The sequence below is a fragment of the Hypomesus transpacificus genome, chromosome 18, assembly GCF_021917145.1.
Source record: "Hypomesus transpacificus isolate Combined female chromosome 18, fHypTra1, whole genome shotgun sequence".
Lineage (NCBI taxonomy): Eukaryota > Metazoa > Chordata > Actinopteri > Osmeriformes > Osmeridae > Hypomesus > Hypomesus transpacificus.
The window spans coordinates 10536096-10553694 of NC_061077.1; the positions used below are offsets into that span (position 1 = coordinate 10536096).

The window sequence follows — 17599 nt, forward strand, 5'->3', positions numbered from 1 at the left end:
GTGAGAGGTTTCTATTTACTCTGAGCCTCAGCACTCTGTCAGTGCAGCCAGGCTCGGGGGACCTGGGGGACCAGCTTGTGGCCAAAGCAGAAGAGAAGCAAGAGCTGAACACACCAGAACCTCTGTGGCTTGACCTGTCCTCTGACCTCCTGTTTGGCGACATAGGTTTTCTCACCACGGTCTCACCTGAGTCCTCCCTATCGCCATCTCTCTCTCACCATTTGTTTTTCTCTCTCTGTATATACATACATATATATATATTATATATATATATATCTCTTTCAGCCTCTGTTTGTTGCTCTCTGTCTCACTGTATGTCCATAAAGTGTAGTTGCCACTCTAAAGAACAAACGGTATCACACCTCCCATCTCACTCTCATGGTTACTTTTTGGGCCCTTCCTCTCACCTCCAGGCACAGTGGGTCATATCTCCCACTGAATCCCGCAGACTTGGATGGTAATCCTGTTGCATCCAGAAGGATAAACACAGGAGTCTGACAGACAAGACAAAGCACTCTCGCATCACAGGTTCCAGTGTAACTAATAGCCCAGGTCACTGTCTCTCCTTTTATTTATAATCCTCAACCCCATGAAATATGATGGGGTGGATTGAGATGCATAACTTCCCCCCTCTTTTTGAAACAGGAAGCCCTCGGACACCAAAATGATAAACCGCCAGTGCTGAGAGGTAAACTATTAATAGACTCCAGCACCTGATTCTGTCACAGTGATGCCTGTTTCACGGCCCTGCCTCCCCATCAGCAACACGTAGACCCCACCAAGGAAGGACTGCTGAATAGGGCTGTCCAGCTACAGCGTACGCACAGCGCACAGGGCTTTCTGGTACTGTTGTTGATTGTGAAGATTACGTGAGGCATAGGTATGTAGACGTCAGCCGCAGGACTGCAGAACTCTGGGAAATGACGTACAAGCCTTAAGAAGCGCCCGTTATACACTTGCTAAGGTTGGCTATTGAGTTGTTTTCATTGTGAAGCCTTATGTAAACAGGTGTGACACATGTAGTTTGTGAATGTTTCATGAATAAAATGCTAATAACATTTCAGGGACAACTTTCGGCATGTAAATCATCCAAAAGTAAAGTTATGTCAGGGAAAAAGTCACCGCCGGTAGCTAACGCTTTCACAAATGATCATTTATTACCCAACACTATTTTTAAAGGGGAAAATGGCAGGCTCTCTTTGTCAAATCTAACAAGGGAATAGCTTTCAGGTGCTTACACCACTATAACTCATCTCAGTGACCTTTTGAGCAGGAATTAGGACACTTTTATCCTTGCTCAGGTTCTTGTTGGAGTCCATTAGCATTTTATAACGCATTATGTTAAATATAAAGAAAAGCAGGGGAAGTCGTACAAACAGACCTGGGGGATCAAGATGGGAAAATATGGTGACATATCCAGCCTCTTTAATGAACCAGAACTGAGTTATTTGCTATTAGAGTGAGGGGCTGTGGTAAAAGACGATCCTAAATGTGGCATGTTCTGGATGTGCTTCCTTGGTTGATGAACTAAAGGCCACACCTAGGGTGACACCATGGTGTTGGCTCATAAACCTTCACTTCAAACCCGCATTTCTTTCATCACGACATGCTTCAAATAAAACATCCTCTTCCTTTTGGGAAATATGATGGCCAACCATCGAATCCCTGTTAGAGGGAACATTGTTTCAGGATACAGAACCAAATTAAACATAACTGAGATTACTGTCCAAGTCAGGTCGTCCTCTATCCTACTTCTGAACCTCTAAATAATTCAAAGACAAAACAAAACAAATACCTTGAGATGCGTGCTTGCCAAAGATAATACTACCGAATGAAATATAAGTGTATCTCCTGTCTACATTTGAGACAATACCATATTATTACATGAACAAAACCATAGCAACAAATAACAAAATGCCAGGGGGGATGAGGCAGTACACTGGGGATAAAAAACATTTCATCTCAGAGAGTGGACTTTGCTTTTTGATATTAGTTTACTATTCATGACATGGCGAAATCAAGGCAGTCTGAAACAGGCCCAAATTAAAGTAAAGGTTCCATGCTCAGAATGTATCACACAGTAGTACTTTATATTACATAGTATCAGTACAACATAAACCTGAGATCTCGCTACAATGCTTAAATGCATAGGACAAACAAACATTTCCTGTGATATATCTTAATTGCTCTCAGGGGCCATGCAATTGAAGACATTCTTTTTGCAAGATTTGCCCAGCAACAAGATGTTAAGCTGTTACACTATCTGAACCAGTACAGAAAGTGTGTAAATAATCCACATAAAAGCAAAGCACTTTGTTCCTGGACACTGTGTCTAACATTACCAGTTTCATTGTGATCAGTACCATTCATCTAAAAATGGGAGATCCTGAGAGAAAATATCATCTGAGCATTACTTATTCATCTTTATGTTCATTCCGGGGCCACTACACTAAGTCATGTCACCTAAAATGTCCTCTGAAAGCAAATGGCCTGACAGTATATTGAATTACGTGTTCCCATATTTACCGGAAAAACAGGTCTTGGAGATAACAAGAAAGGTGATATTTACAGTAGCCTGCAGCAGTGAGATGTGTCCTGCCAGATCACAGCTCAGGTGGTAGGAGAGGAGACCATTAGATTTGTATCTATTAGGTCCATGTTAGCTCATTGTACCCGTGCGGCAATGACTCTAAGCTGCAATAAGTATGCCGGACACGTTTTTTATGTTGATTCAAAGGACCTCTGACACTTCGAAGACCTCATAGCTGATTGTCACACGACGATACCATGTTTAGTATTCACATATATGATGTGTGTGTTGATTTGGAAGACAGACCGTGGTGAAGCCCACTGTCATAGTCAATACTCTATACGTATTACAATGTTGAAGGGTAGGGAAACAGGTGCACATGAAACAACTGGAACACATGGCATGTGAGCCAGCCAGCACACCTGTTCCATTCCTTTAAATGGCATCATCATACACAGTATGTACTCTCTAGAGAGAAAAAAAGTGTTTAAATCGTAGGAGACACTAGAATTCTTAATAAGACACAAGCCCCAAGAAACATGTGTTCCTGGTATAGGGCTTTGCTGCTGTGTGCAATATGATTCTCTGTCAAGGATGGTGTTTTTATTCTGTGTCTGTGTTTGTACTGTCCACAGGGAGTTTGTCAGTATAGAAGGTGGTAATGGCGTTGGTATGGGCTTGCATTGTTGTTTGGCCTGCAGTACTGAAGAGCTTGTCCCTAGGGACACTGGCACAGGGACCTGGGTTTGTCATCCTTGTCTTAAGAACATATTAGGAAAGCAGCACTAATGAGAACCCTATCCAATGGTGTTTATTTTCTGGGATGCATTGAGTGGGTCATGCAGCCATCTCAGTGATAAGACATTGCTTTGTGTTCATTATAAAGCTTGGATGGGCAACAGATACTGCTCACATAACACCTTATAATACTCATGATTGCACGACAATTTGCAATGCTACTTTCAATTATGGCAAAATTAAACTATCCTAAATGTTACTGTTCTCTGAGTATTCTGATTCCCCAGAATGTTCCAAATGTAGGCAAAAATAAATAATCCAACCTTGAAATGAACCCCTCACTGTTCATCCGTACACTCAAAGACAAGGTTGTTTTGAAACGGTCCCTGAAGTCACATCACTCTGAGGATTGAAACCACTATATTTCATTGCACAGAAAATTGCTATTGAATTTGTTGCTGAATAATTGGAAGCCATGTACTAACATATCCCAAGGATGAGGTAGAGATATGTATTTGCGTCTCACTCAAACCAATGACATTTTGAAGCTGAGCAGAGCAAATGGTATGGGTATTGTTGAATGGGACATTGCTTTCCATTGTATATGAGCCATATCAACAAGGAGTTGGAAGGCAATTTGGAGAGATACATTTCACTTTGATTTGATAGGAGGCTGTGAATGAAACAGGAAAATCAGCATTTTACCAAGCAGAGACAACCACTCAGCTGAAAAGCTACATTCGTCACAGGGCCCATGTCCCATCCCAAGATATTATATTATCAGTCTTATCTATATTATATATAGATAAGACTGAGATGGAAGCAGGATGTTTCAGTAAGATTAGTGTTGTTTTGAAGCTATGACTTTAATCCAGAATGGATATTACAAAAGGCTGTTTCTTCAACTAGATATACGAGATAAAACTGTTCGGATTTAAAACAAGAATGTTTCACAATAAATATGCAAAAGGCCACAAAAGATTAGAGAACATCCAATTCAAAATGACAGAAATATGGCAGCCTAGTTGCCCTAGCGCCACTGTTTCAGAATTGTAACTGCTTCGATAGCTCTCCCCTATCTATTCACTCAATTGTTTCTGTGTTGAGGTTGGCTGCACTGACTTGCTGTCCTTTTTTCTGCCCCTCCCTTCAGCCAATGATCGTTTTCTGAAGCTGTTAGCCTGTCATTGGTTTAGAGACTCCAAATGACCCTGTGTCTCTGCAGAAGACTCATTCCTCCTCTCCCTCCCCAGGCCACTGGTGATACTGATGACCAGTTTGCACACACACACACACACACACAGACACACACACACACACAAATGTGTGTACACCAACACACACTCGCTCGCGCGCGCACGCACGCACACACACAGATACACACACATACTGATAACTCCTCTGGTTTGCTGGTGTAATGTGCTTTGTTGTGTGAAGGTATCAATCAGAGGGGAGCAGATTATTAGAGTGTCTGAAAGAGATCAAACAATGTTGCCGTCTGCACCCACACATGGCTGATTTACAGGCAGGCTGATAAAGTACTGCAGCTCTCTGTCAGGGGCTACATGACGGCTCGCCGCGCTCTTAGGATAAATTATTGCCGAGGCCCGCGGTAATGTCTCTCCACCTAGCAACCAGCGGCCCCAGCGGCTGCCAGGGGAGCCCAGCCTCATCTGCCATAATGGTGCTGTGTCCGGGGTCAGCAGTTACTGTGTCCTAGTGGGGAGAGGGGGGTGTACGCAGGCACACATATGTGCACACATGCACGCACGCACGCACACACACCTATTCTCAAGTCTCTCCACCTGCTGTTGGAGGCGATGCGCAGAGCCGCTCGTGGCCGTGTCTGGGAGGGCTGGAGGGACGCGGGGGGGCGGAGCCTCAGCGCTGCTCCGCGGCGTCATACCCAGGCTGCACGCTCAAACTCAAACGGGAATAGGCGTTAAGAAACATTTGTGAAACTAAACAACTACACGGTATAAGACTCTTTCAGCCCTGACGTGTGTTTGTGGCTGACAACTTCACCAATAACTTACTGAATAAACTAGCTTTATTAGAACTATATTTTGCCAATATGTGTGACTGTATATTAAATATTAGGAGACGGGGAACAAAAATGTAAATGTAATCATATTACTGGTAACGACACAAATTCATAGTCACCAAAACAGTCAAGCAAAAATCCTTCTACAGAGTGATATCTGAAAAACACTTGAGGGGATGCATATCTGGTGAACACTGGATTTTTCATGACTACACAACATATAATTGACATGTCCCCTTCACAACACAGGTCTGTCTGCATATCATGCAGGGTTCCCTAAGAGTGGGAAAGATAGATAGAAATCAGAATGAATAAGTCACTACCTGGAAGTGGATTTCACTCACAGTTGAACTATAACTATTTCATGTCTTACTCAGTTCCTGTCCTTTTATTTACTTAAGATTGCATTTTTCTGGCCAGAGAGCACGGTCAAGGAAAGTGGAGTTCAACCTTGCAATTGGCAGGGAAGACACTGAACTGTTAAAAAAAGCAGAAGAACTATACCTAGATGTTAAAAGATAGATGCTGTCAATTGAGGGTAATGAATATTTTACTGCTTCTTTCTCCATTAGAGCTTTTTGACAGAAATGGGCGAAAGGAAACTGGGCAAAAGAAATGACAACCAAAACCCAAAGTGTGTTTGTTGAGAGGTTTTGATGGTGGTAAAGAGGTAGGAGTTCAGAGCCTGGCTTTGGCACTCTGCTGCCATTTTAGCTGTGCCTGTGTAATGTCCTCCTCTGTGCCCTGCCCCCTCCCTCCTGGTGTTATCTCTCTCAAAGCAGTGCCGTCCCTCCATTGTAATGGTGCCTCTTCCCGGCAGCCCTTGGAATGACCTTTCTTTAATTAACTGCATCTTGATGAGCAGATCTACATAGAATGTGAAGGTTAATTAATGAAGTATCACTGCTTAGTCTTAAAACCATCACGTAGTGGATGACAGCCAGCCCACCACTCTCAATTTTACCCCCGGATCTCATTAGCAATGGTAGTCTAACGGACAGCTCATCTTAGACAGGTGGAATCCAAGCAAATTGTATCAAAGAAGGGCCCTTTGATATCTTCCTATGGCTACATAACAGGGCTCCCACTCTGTGTTGTGAATAATATATGAGAGACACATACTCACAAACACACACACACTTTATTACGTCACGTAATGTGTGCTCATGTTGTTCTCTGACGTACGAATCCATTCAGAATCCATAAATAATTCAAATGAAGGTAAAATAATATTTCAATTAAGATCTATGTAATCTGTTTCCTGCAAACAAATCTGTGACGGATGGTGATGGATAATTCTTGTATTATTGCACAGTTTCATCTTGATAAGCTTTCGTTTTCCGTGTGATTTTATTTCAGGGTGCATTTCGACATTGCTTATCACTGCAATTTGGAAATTAGATCCACATTAGGAAATGACTGCCATCCTGAAGTACTAAAAGTGTCTTTCCTTGGCAGTTTGAGCTTGTGAGGGATGGGAAAGGTGCTGATGTGGGGGCCTAATGTTTCAGTGGGACATGGCACTGGCGTCACACATCACTACCTTTCAGACTAGTTGCAGAGGTGGTTTTGAGACAACAGGCCTAACAAGTAACCTTGACTGAGACCTTCGGCCGAGTCTTTCCTGAGCTAATGCGAGACTCACCAAACCACCTCTGCTACACATCGGTTATACTCCTTTTGAGGCAGACCATGTGAAGAACTTCCACATCTGTGGTCCATCCTTGCCGATTATTTGATCACTATCAGTTGACGACGTCTACGCCCTGATACCATCTTTATTAACTTGATCAAGTTCAAGGCCCCTGCTATGGCTGTGCTGTCATCATTTCATCAATGATTATGTCGAGCCACTCGTATTTTTGTTGTTGTTGGGGCGTCTTTTTAGTTTCTCCATTTTGCATGGCAGCTTGCTAGAAGCTGGCACAATATCCTTGCCTCTCACAACGCTGTCACCAAAAACAACCAGGGCGAAGTGAGTGTTTTGAGAGTTTGAAACAAAATAGCTGGTGCAGCATTTCCCCGTTTTGTCAGAAATTCTTGACAACCGAGGATTTACACCAGTGAGGTAGCTAGCTAGCGAGGGGGGTCCATGCACATCCTGACAGGGATCCTCCCTGTAGCACCCAGTTTTTTCCATTAGTTCCATACTCACTCTCTTGCCCTCAAGACCCGGAGACTGCAGAAGATTTAAGTGGCCAGTCAAGTGAAATCCCCAAGGTTTGGCAGGTGTGAGGTCTGGCTTCATTATCTACCGACACCTCTGTCCAATTATGAGCCTTGCTCCCTCAGTGACAACTGTGTGTGTGTGTGTCTGTGTGGTGGTGGTGGTGGTGGTGGGGAGGGGGCTCATTGAATGGATCACACTACCATCTATTGTTATCAGTCTAACTATCTATGTTCTCCACATCATAACATCATCATGAGATCTACTATCTGGAACACCCCAGTCAAGACCTGGGGATCAGGCTCTATCACATGACCTGATTCACAACTCAACATTATTCTGGCCTCAACATGTGTTGATGAGAGACCATATACAGGCTAACTCTTTTTAACCAGCCCGCCGCCACTTATTAAGACTTACTATAGATCACAAACAGCTAATTGCAAAAATGTGGCTGATGATCAAGAGATTCTCTGAAATATGGCTCTTTGATTCATTTCTACTGTTTCTCCATTTTGCTGACCCACTGGTTTCAAAATGTCAGCTACAGTACTACAGAGCAGAGCAGGGTCCTCCTACAAACAAGTAGACGGTTCTCTCTAGCCTGATTGTGGACACCCCCTACTGACACTATTCAATAGTACAACATGATAAAACATATCACCCTCACCGGCTACACTTGCAAATTGTGTCCTACTTAATACGAACAACTGCTATCTTAAAACTAAAAATATACTCTCTAACCCTAACCCTAACTCTAATATAATGTATGTGCCTAGGATTGTGTTTGTTTTTTTTAAGATCTAGAACTACAAATACTTCTTAAAGTTTGCAATAATCCTTTACAAATGTTGAGAGCCTGGGCTCCTTTTATCCATTTACATGTCCTCCTATGGACAACAGTCTTCAAATGTTACAGATTAGATATGTTTACAAATCATTCTTGTTGGCAAACGTATGACTTAAAATAGTGTAGAGTCACACCCCTTCAGCCAGCCTTCATCAGCAGTCACATCATGTGCATGGCTTGACAGATACAAAGAACACAGTCCTGATTTGTGTGTGAGAATATGTGTATTGTGTGTGTGCCTCTGCTTCCATGTGTGGCTTCTGTTTGTGTAGTATTGTATGAAAGCTGTGTGTACTATACGTGCAAATACTATGTGTACTACATGTATATGTGTGTGTACACTTTGCCTTTAGTAGTTGCAGGCATCTGATGTTCCCCAGACTTTGGCTCTGCTTTATCTGATGCTGCGATGGCAGCTGTTCACCAAAGGAATTCATACATGTGTGTATAATTTGTCATGCAGCTCAAACCAAACATGGAACTTGGGACGTCTATTTTCCTCCCACTTTGAACTAGTACAACTGTTAGATGACCATGTATGTTTGGATTTCATGTTGCATGACTATAACTATTGTTTTGTCCATTAGCCTTGTGTATATATTCAGCTGCCTTTTGATACAGTGTTGGTGTACATTCATGGAAATTAACGAGAACGTCTGCATACTGACTCCCATCTATGGCTTAACATTTGGAGTTTGCCACGTCGGTTGCTTGAGCACAACACTAACAAACCTGAGGACTGGAAAATGATGCCTTCCACGGACCACGCAGGAAGAGGATAGAATACATTAGTAATGAGTGAAATGACTCAAACCCAGCCCACCGAGATCTGCGGCAAGTACCATGCCCCGAGGTGAAGGAGGCAGCCACATATTTCAGATCCATAAAAACTATAGGAGCCCCAAAATAAAGTCTGTTTAATGTTCACTTGAGACATAAACAGCTCTATACACCTATGCCAGTATCTTGCAGCAGCAGCAAGTTATCATGTGCCCGATACAACTGTGCAGCCTTTGCGTACACTAGGTGGACGGTGTTCCTTTGGTGCCCTCAGGTGGAAACACAGCATAATTGCTGTTGACAACCTACAAGTCACTCTGCAATTAAAGCATCTGCCGCTCCTGTGTGGCAGTGGGCTGTGATGCCTTCTGACAGCCCATAGCCATTAAGCAACTGTAAGCAGCTGGCGTGTCTCCGTGGGGGGAAATAATGTGACAGAGGCGCTGCCCCTATTGTTGCCCTTGTCTCAATGGGAGAAAGAAGGACATGACGTCACTTGGAGAAAACTCAACAATCTCAATGAATGGAGAGCGACAGAGTCTGCACATTTAAATTGGCAGAGCAGCATGTCCAACTGATACTTTGTTCAGGATTGGAAATGGACAAAGAGGATACGTGAAGAAAGAAGAAGCGAATCAAATGCATGATAAACTTTGAAGTGTGCCTTGGTGATTTTGACCAATGCTTGGTATTTTCAGTTAAAGTGCACTGGTTCACTCTTTCTACCACTAGATTGTTATTTTATAGAGGCAGCCTACTGTCCTACTGACATTTGAAAACAGGGTTTATTTAAAAGTGAAAGTATTAAGGAGTAAGCTCCAAAAGAAAAGGCTTGTATGTATCCAGACATGTTTTTCAAAAACTGTCTTGTTTAAAGACAGGCCTGTCTGTACTGTTCCAGACGAGTCTACGGTCACTGAAGAACTGCAGTAATTACTACTTCTGAGTCATTTGTCTGTCACACATTCATCTGACCCTTTGATGTACATTTAACTGTATTATTTTAGAGGATTTACATGCAAATATTTGTCATGCCTTTTGTTCAGCCAAATGTAAGCATTTAATAATTGTCCTTTCTAACATCTTACACACAACAGCACCATTAAACTTTAACAAAGTTGCTTCAAACTGTCCTTATTTCCACTAGCATGATGTGTCAGAGAAATCAAGACCTTAACTACCTCATCATTAAAACTGCATGGCCAGTTACCTAACTGTCACACATTTACCCCAATGACAAACCCTTCTCATAGATTAGAGTGCAGATCTGAGACAGTAGTAGGAGAATTGGACTAGTCATAATGTGTGCCTGTCAGTCTGTTTTGGGATTTGCTGCTTCAAAATGAGAGGAATATGTGCCACGCATGTAAGTCAACGTAAGGAAATTATTTGATTCACATTGACAATCAGGTAACTAAGAATCTGCCACTGAAAATTGAGTATCACTCCCTCTTTGTTATGTGTCAGTTGTATGTTGATGAAAAGACCCTTCTCTCTGTTCCACTCATTTCAACAACATAATGTAGATTTTCATAACGGTTCACCATTTTTGTCTTATATCTATATGGCATATAAAGGGGAAACATTTCTTTATGACGACTGAGACACTTATTTGAACAATTGCTGTAATCATAACAATGACCATTTATAGTAATCAGACATTACCATAATACGACACACCTAGTGCGACCTCATCAGCATGCCACGTTAGTAGAGATTTTAGCTCCTCCATATCCATAGATGGCAGTATTTCTTACCATTTGCTGCTCTGTATGTTTTGTACCAGAAGTAGTAGTATTGCCGGAAAAATAGAAATAACGTCGTAAGCTTGTATGGCTACATGTTTCCAATGTAGAACGCGTAGTCCACTGTCAATCTCTTTTTAAAGAGAATAGAGGCGATGGTTGAATTTTCAAGGTGATATTTGTCACCATAGCCTATTCATCTAGTATAGTGATAATCAATGTAGTTAGTCAAGTCTACTGCTTTCTCATACTGGTTTCTCCCGAGACCTAAAGTGAATAGATGCCCACCTAAAAGTAAACATAATGGCATCATATAACTCCAACGGTAAGATATCTGATGTTAATATAATAACTACTTACCTCTTGTATTCCATAATCTTTCTAATGGCCACATAATTCGTCTTGAACTTCGTGTCATATTGTTTGTATAGGCCAAGTTATGGTGAAAGAAATGGCCCGTTGATGGTGATTGGTTGGTAACAATGTGAAATTCTGTTAAATATATTACCTATCCACATTTTCAGCAGGAAGTCACGTTGTTGTGGAAGTAAGCCCGGATATCCACATCTGTGGCTTCTGCAAACAGCAGTACAACAACTTTGACGTGTTTCTGGCCCACAAGCAGAATGGCTGCTCCATGCCCTCATCAGACATGCCAGACCCCACCACAGCATCCAACCTCACAGGCAAGACCAGAATACCAGTAGTATCTAGCGCACAATGTATTTGTCATTGAACAGTCATATGCCCCATTATGGACTATGCCATACATCATTGCATTTAGTCTGTTCCAGCGGTTGGATAGGGTTATTAGAAATAAGTCATAAGTCAGACTATTTGCCCTTTCTTCCTCAGATTCAAGCACAGAGTTTGTTTTTGAGGAAACATACCAGACGTGTCTTATGAGAGGTGTCAAAAAGATCCTGACCAAAGCCCAGAAAACACCTTCCAAAAAGTTGAAACCTGCCCTGACTTCAAAGAGACGCAGCTGCTGTTTCTCAGGTTGGTGCCTCTCACACTTGTACAGCTCTAACACATTCCTCTGCTGCCAGAGTCCACTGTACTTCCAGGGCTGTTCCAACCAATTAGCTCTTTATTGTGGTCAACGTGGAGGCCTCTCAAATGAAAACTGTTACAAGAGCTACAGTGTTCAGCTTGTAATGATTTCTCTTCTTGTCGGTCACTGAGTCACTTGGGTAGAGTTACTGGAATGGTGTATCCTTCGTGAACATGCTCTCAATCCTCCCATCTCATCTACAGGTTGCACCTTTAAAACGCAATATGGCCAAAAAGATATGGAGCGACATCTCAAAACCCATACCGGTATATCTCTCTCTCTCTGACCCAAATGTAAGTTCCGCTCAGACGTGGAGTTGTGCGAGCAGCACTGTTGACTCCTCCGTGTGATGTGTGTCCAGGGGAGAAGCCGTTTGAGTGCGAGCTCTGCCACAAGCGCTTCAGCCGGCGGGACAAGCTCAACATGCACAGCCGCTCGCACACGGGGGAGAAGCCGCACAAGTGCACGTACTGTCCGTACGCGGCGGCGGACAGCAGCAGCCTGAAGAAACACCTGCGTATCCACTACGACGAGCGGCCCTTCAAGTGCCAGATCTGCCCCTACGCCAGCCGCAACTCCAGCCAGCTCACAGTCCACCTCCGGTCACACACTGGTGGGTGCTAGTCTTATCATACTCAGTGGGCCTGGTTAGAAGGTTGCTGTTCATTTGATATTGCTCTTGAATTTATCTTGGTCATGAAAGAGTCCCTGTAAAATCGAAATGAGCAACAGGGAACATGCATGTGTTTGAGAGTGAAACTGTAACACGCTTTACGAATCAGAAAGTATTTTGGAAGAAAACAGACGTCTTCTTCATAAGCATTGTTTTTTCCTGCAGGGGATGCACCTTTCCAGTGCCAACTGTGTGAAGCGAAGTTCAAGATCAACTCTGACCTCAAGAGGCACATCCGCATCCACTCTGGGGAGAAGCCATACAAGTGTGACTTCTGTGACTACCGCTGTGCCATGAAGGGCAACCTCAAGTCTCACATCCAGATCAAACACAGCACCAATGTCTTCCAGTGCCTGGACTGTGACTTCCAGTGCCAGAACAAGACTGTCCTGAGGCAGCACTCACGCCAGCACCAGCCCACCCAGCCCATCCAGTGTTCCAAGTGCAGCTACTCCTGCTCCAGCAAAGGAGCCCTCAAGGTCCACGAGAGGATCCACTCCGAGGAGCGCCCCTTCAAGTGTGACTTCTGCAGCTTCGCCACCAAGCAGCGCAGCAACCTGGTCATCCACAAGAAGAAGTGCCACGCCGACAAGCCCGAGAAAGGCGCTGGCGGCAAAGGAGGGAAGTGTTGTCGAGGCGGTGGAGATGATCCGCCCAAGCCGGCGAGTTCGCGGTACCGCGCCAAGCTGGAAGCGACGCGTGCCTTCCGCTGTGACGTGTGCGAAGCCTCGTTCGTGAGAGAGGACTCTCTGAGGAGCCACAGGAAGCAGCACAGGGATTCCCAGCAGGCCGGGCTGCAGCGCTCCCCCCCGGGCAGCAGTGTTGGCCTAAGCCCTGCTGCCGCCTGCAGGCAAGCCAGCTCCCAGCTCCAGGGTCCCCAGGCCTCCTCGGAGCCCTTAGCACCTTACGGCAGTGCCCAGCTTAAGATCATTGTATCCCACCCACTGGGCCAGGAAGGCTCCTTTCTGCAGACTGGCATAGATGGGCATCAGCATGGCAAGACTGGCACAGTCCTGCTGAGCACCGAGAGCCAGGACATGGTGGTCAACTCCATGATCCAGCAGGTCAACCTGCTGTCCCCCATGCAGCACCTGGGCTCCCAGGCAGAGGGTGCCCTGGAGCCCCACACTGTCCTCCTGACCCAGCTCTCCCCTGGGGACAGCAACCCGCTCCACCAGGCTCTGCTCCAGACGGCCATCACCTCCCAGGAGTCCTGCAGCCCCAGCCAGACCTTCATCACCACCTGCTCCGACCTGGAGGGCCTCAGCGCCCTCATACAGGAGGGCGGGACGGAGGTGACCGTGGTGACCGAGGGAAACGGCTCCATGGTCGCCGTGCCCTCGGACGGGGGGTGTGAGGGTGTCTCGGAGGAGCTCTCGGGGCAGACGCTGCCGGTGACAGTGGTGCATGGGGACGGTGGCGCCCCCTGCGGGGACGGTGGTCTGCTGGTGCCCAACATCAGCTTAAGCAGCCAGGGCGTGGTGATCCACAGTTTACCCCTGGTGGTGTCCGCCCCTAGCCAGCAGACAGGCCTGGAGCAGCTGTCCTCACACAGCCTGTACTCACACACGCACACCCTGGATGGACTGCCTCACTGACACAGACCAGGGTTGTTACAGGAAAGCTCACCCATCCAAGCTGTAGAATGTATAGCATATAAGCTGTTCGTTGGCAATTATTATGTTGAGGAGGTCCTTTGAGATCGTACCTTTAGGGACCCCTTGTGAATGACCTGAAAATGACTCTTTTAGTTTCTTCCTGTTCTGGAACATCACTCATCTGTTATGACAGGATGGGGAACAGCTCCATAGAGGAGGAAGCTCTATCGACCTGTCCCAAACTGTTAGATCCCAGTTGATCTGAAAAGTGGAAGGGAATGGGACATTCTTGATCTTGGTCGGTCTTATTTAGTTCTATGTAGTTCAGCGATACATGTGGTCTCATGTATTTCTGTGCTGTTCTATGTAGCACCATGGTCCTTTGTTTCATTGTGTACTTTACCATGTATATGATTGGAACAACAATAAAAGCCACTTGACTTGACTTGATTCAACAGGTATAGGTCAGTAATAAATATAGAGGAAGGGGAAAACTGTTATTCCCAATCAGGAACACACGACAATGATAGCTTTGTAGAAATGTTATGTTTTAGATTGACAGTAAAGCGCAGTTACAGTTCCCTTTGATGTTTCTTTATGTTGGGACTCTTCATATCAGGTGAATATGAAGATTCCTGATGGAATAATCTAATAAACAGCTGATTTGCTCTGTATCTCTGCAGTGTCTCACCTTGTTTTTCCAATCATAACACATGTACCAGTTATGGTTCCAGGTGTGTGGTGTAGGCAGGGAAGAGGATGACTAACTAGTTCAAGCATGTTACATTTCCCCACCTATCTGTTCCAGCAGTCACTTCTCAGTTGGCCTTGAAAAACGATGTCCCCTTTTGTGCCGGTGTAGTTATGATTTTGTCCATGAGGTGGCAGTGTTAACATGCATGATCAATGGGTGTCGCTAATTTTTACAGTATCTGCACTTTAGATGTACTGGCCCAACATTCCTGTTTGTGAACCTAACTGGATATAGGCTTGGGGTTGCGGTCATTCTCTGCAAAGCCACAGAGTGAAAGCAATGATCTTTGACTAGTACGTCCTGCATCACCTGTACTCACATGGTTAGCATGACTTCAACACTTGAGATTATATTATCATGAAATTAAATGTGGTTGAGACCCTGGCTCAAGAACTGTGTCTCACTAAATGTGAAAACACTGCACCTGTCATTATTGACCATGATGAACAATGAAGATTTTTCAAAGACGTGGGGTAAATCAGTTTACACACACACACATACACACACATATATATATATATATATATATATATATATATATATATATATATGTGTATATATATATTGGTCGCTGTTTCTGACCATTGTGACACAGCTTTTAGGCCCTGTAGGAAAGGGAAGGCTACATTTGAGAAAGTCTCTTAGGGACAGAGGACCATTGATTTTCCCTTCAGTGCTAATTGCTTCTCTGGCTTCAACCCCTCTCTCTGGCCCTGGTTGCCAACAATCAAAAAAATCGTTGATCTGAATGCGAGTTAAGTTCAGCAAAGATTCATCGAAGCTACGCTATGGCACTTTGTCAAAGTATGGAGGGGGAATTATGGTACCTTTTCAAAGAATCCAATTGACTTTAGAGAAATCATTCAACAAACAAGAACTGGGTCTTGATCTTTCTTGTTGAAATTACAAAAAGCTGCAATGTTGTAAAGCTTCGGTCCATGATATTAATTAAGAATTTTACATTTTAGATATTATTTTTATAATCATTTTTAATATCCAAGCAAAGAAGACATATGACTTATCTGCTGTGCTGTTTCACTTCCTTGCCTTTGGGTGTCAGTAAATATCCAGATTTAATCATCCTGACGCACCAAACTGCTGATGTTCTTAAAGTTTGGACCCCTGCCTTGACAACATTTTGTATGGTCATATTTAGGAACATGTTGGTGTTTAGATACTGTTAGCTCTAGTTTAAAAGAAAATGGGGGGTGATTTATTTTTCCTTTTCTTTTGAACAACATTTATGTCTCATCATGTGTCTCACATTGAGATATGTTTGCCAGACTTCTCTGGTCATGCTGTAATTACTGACGTTGTGTAAAATTCCATTATGCATTAGGTTGACTTCTACGTGGGAAAAGCAAGAAGTGCTTTCTGGTGCGTCTCTTTGATCTATTATCTCCCAGACTTCCAGGGCCTAATCCCAAGCACCCTTAAGGAGGAGGGCCTGGTCCCCCCCCTCCCCCTCCCCTCTTCTGTGTGACATCATAGCTGGGTTAAGTGCCCTCTCTACAGGCTACAACAAATAAAGAACCTTGGCCTGTGAGTTTTGCTGGTCAGGGACTAGGTTTCTGATTTTGGATTGATATCCTTTGGAACCTTTTCTTAAATTCACAGTTTGAAATAAATTGGCTGGTATCGAAAGGCTCTGACTAAGGTTGTGCAACCCCAAACGCTCATACACTGGATGGATAACAATAAACTTGGGCTACTCAAGTTCTGTTTTGAATGAAGGTGCTCTGGTTTTGGGGTTTTGTTAGAAAGGTAGTAGGAAGTTGAAATGGACCTCTTAATACTGTATGGCACCTCTGAGTTCCTTCCTGTGTTTGAGATGTCAGCCTTTGAATGGGGTCATAAATGTCTCCCCGAAAAAGCCAATTTCCACTCACAGCTGCTTAAAGAAATCGTATACTGTGATGCATTCCTGCTGAACATAAACAGTGCCAGAGAGAGCCAAGTGATGGGGAGAGAATGACAGGAAGAATGACAGGAAATACGAGGGAGTCTTCCGTCATCTGAACAGAGGTGGCAGGTACTTCTAATAGTGTGAAAAAGTCAAAGGTCTATAATCATAAAACGTAATGAATAATCTCACCCCTGCCTATTATCAGGGTATACACATTGTGTTGATGGTGTGTGGGAAAAGGGGAGATGTTTCTTTGAGAATGTACTTTTTCTTTTAGATCTGGCGGGTTACATTCTGTTGTGGTTAGTCTTTGAGTGACAATACATGTTTGACCTTTGATTTGTTTACACACAATTTGCTGTCCCATCAGTTACTGGCATTGAATGGCTTAATAAAAATAAAATTAACTGTTAGGCCCTGTGTTTATTATGGATTTGTTTTCCAATGATGGCATCTTTGTGCCTTGACACTATTGACATTTTAAGTGTGTTTTAATTTCTAGGCTTTTATCTTTAAAGTCATTCAATTGTGGTTCTCTGTGTGATGGAAATACAGAGAACAAACTATTTGATTAGAAATTGACTGTCAAGTACCTGAAAGACAAGTTAATTGTGTATTTCAATGCATTGTCATTGTATTGCAAGAGGATGCAAGGATTTTGCAATGTCTAACACTGGAATTTATTACATTATTTAATTCACGATTTTATGTGTGTTTGAATTCTAATTGACCTCAAGATTATAAGAGCAGCAGTGAA

The 17599-nt window shown here is 43.7% G+C and overlaps 1 protein-coding gene across 2 annotated transcripts; it reads left to right on the forward strand.

Moving 5' to 3' along the window:
* The first annotated feature begins 10905 nt into the window (after window positions 1-10905).
* zfp64 (zinc finger protein 64 homolog (mouse)) lies at window positions 10906-14856 on the forward strand. Of its 2 annotated transcripts, none has more exons than XM_047039960.1 (6): window positions 10906-11179; window positions 11382-11540; window positions 11710-11856; window positions 12115-12177; window positions 12273-12524; window positions 12750-14856. In XM_047039960.1, the coding sequence occupies exons 1-6, from the start codon at window positions 11158-11160 to the stop codon at window positions 14180-14182; spliced, it is 2076 nt and encodes a 691-aa protein (XP_046895916.1). In that variant the 5' UTR covers window positions 10906-11157; the 3' UTR covers window positions 14183-14856. The 2 variants fall into 2 exon arrangements, with proteins under 2 accessions (XP_046895916.1, XP_046895915.1); XM_047039959.1 differs by having other exon boundaries at window positions 10914-11179; window positions 11379-11540.
* The last annotated feature ends 2743 nt before the right edge of the window (window positions 14857-17599 follow it).

Excerpts from the sequence above, each read along its gene's own strand:
- zfp64 (XM_047039959.1), top strand. The coding sequence starts at position 11,158 with ATGGCATCATATAACTCCAACG. Across the intron at positions 11,541-11,709 it reads CACAGCATCCAACCTCACAG|ATTCAAGCACAGAGTTTGTT; the intron begins GCAAGACCAGAA and ends TTTCTTCCTCAG. Across the intron at positions 12,178-12,272 it reads ACATCTCAAAACCCATACCG|GGGAGAAGCCGTTTGAGTGC; the intron begins GTATATCTCTCT and ends ATGTGTGTCCAG.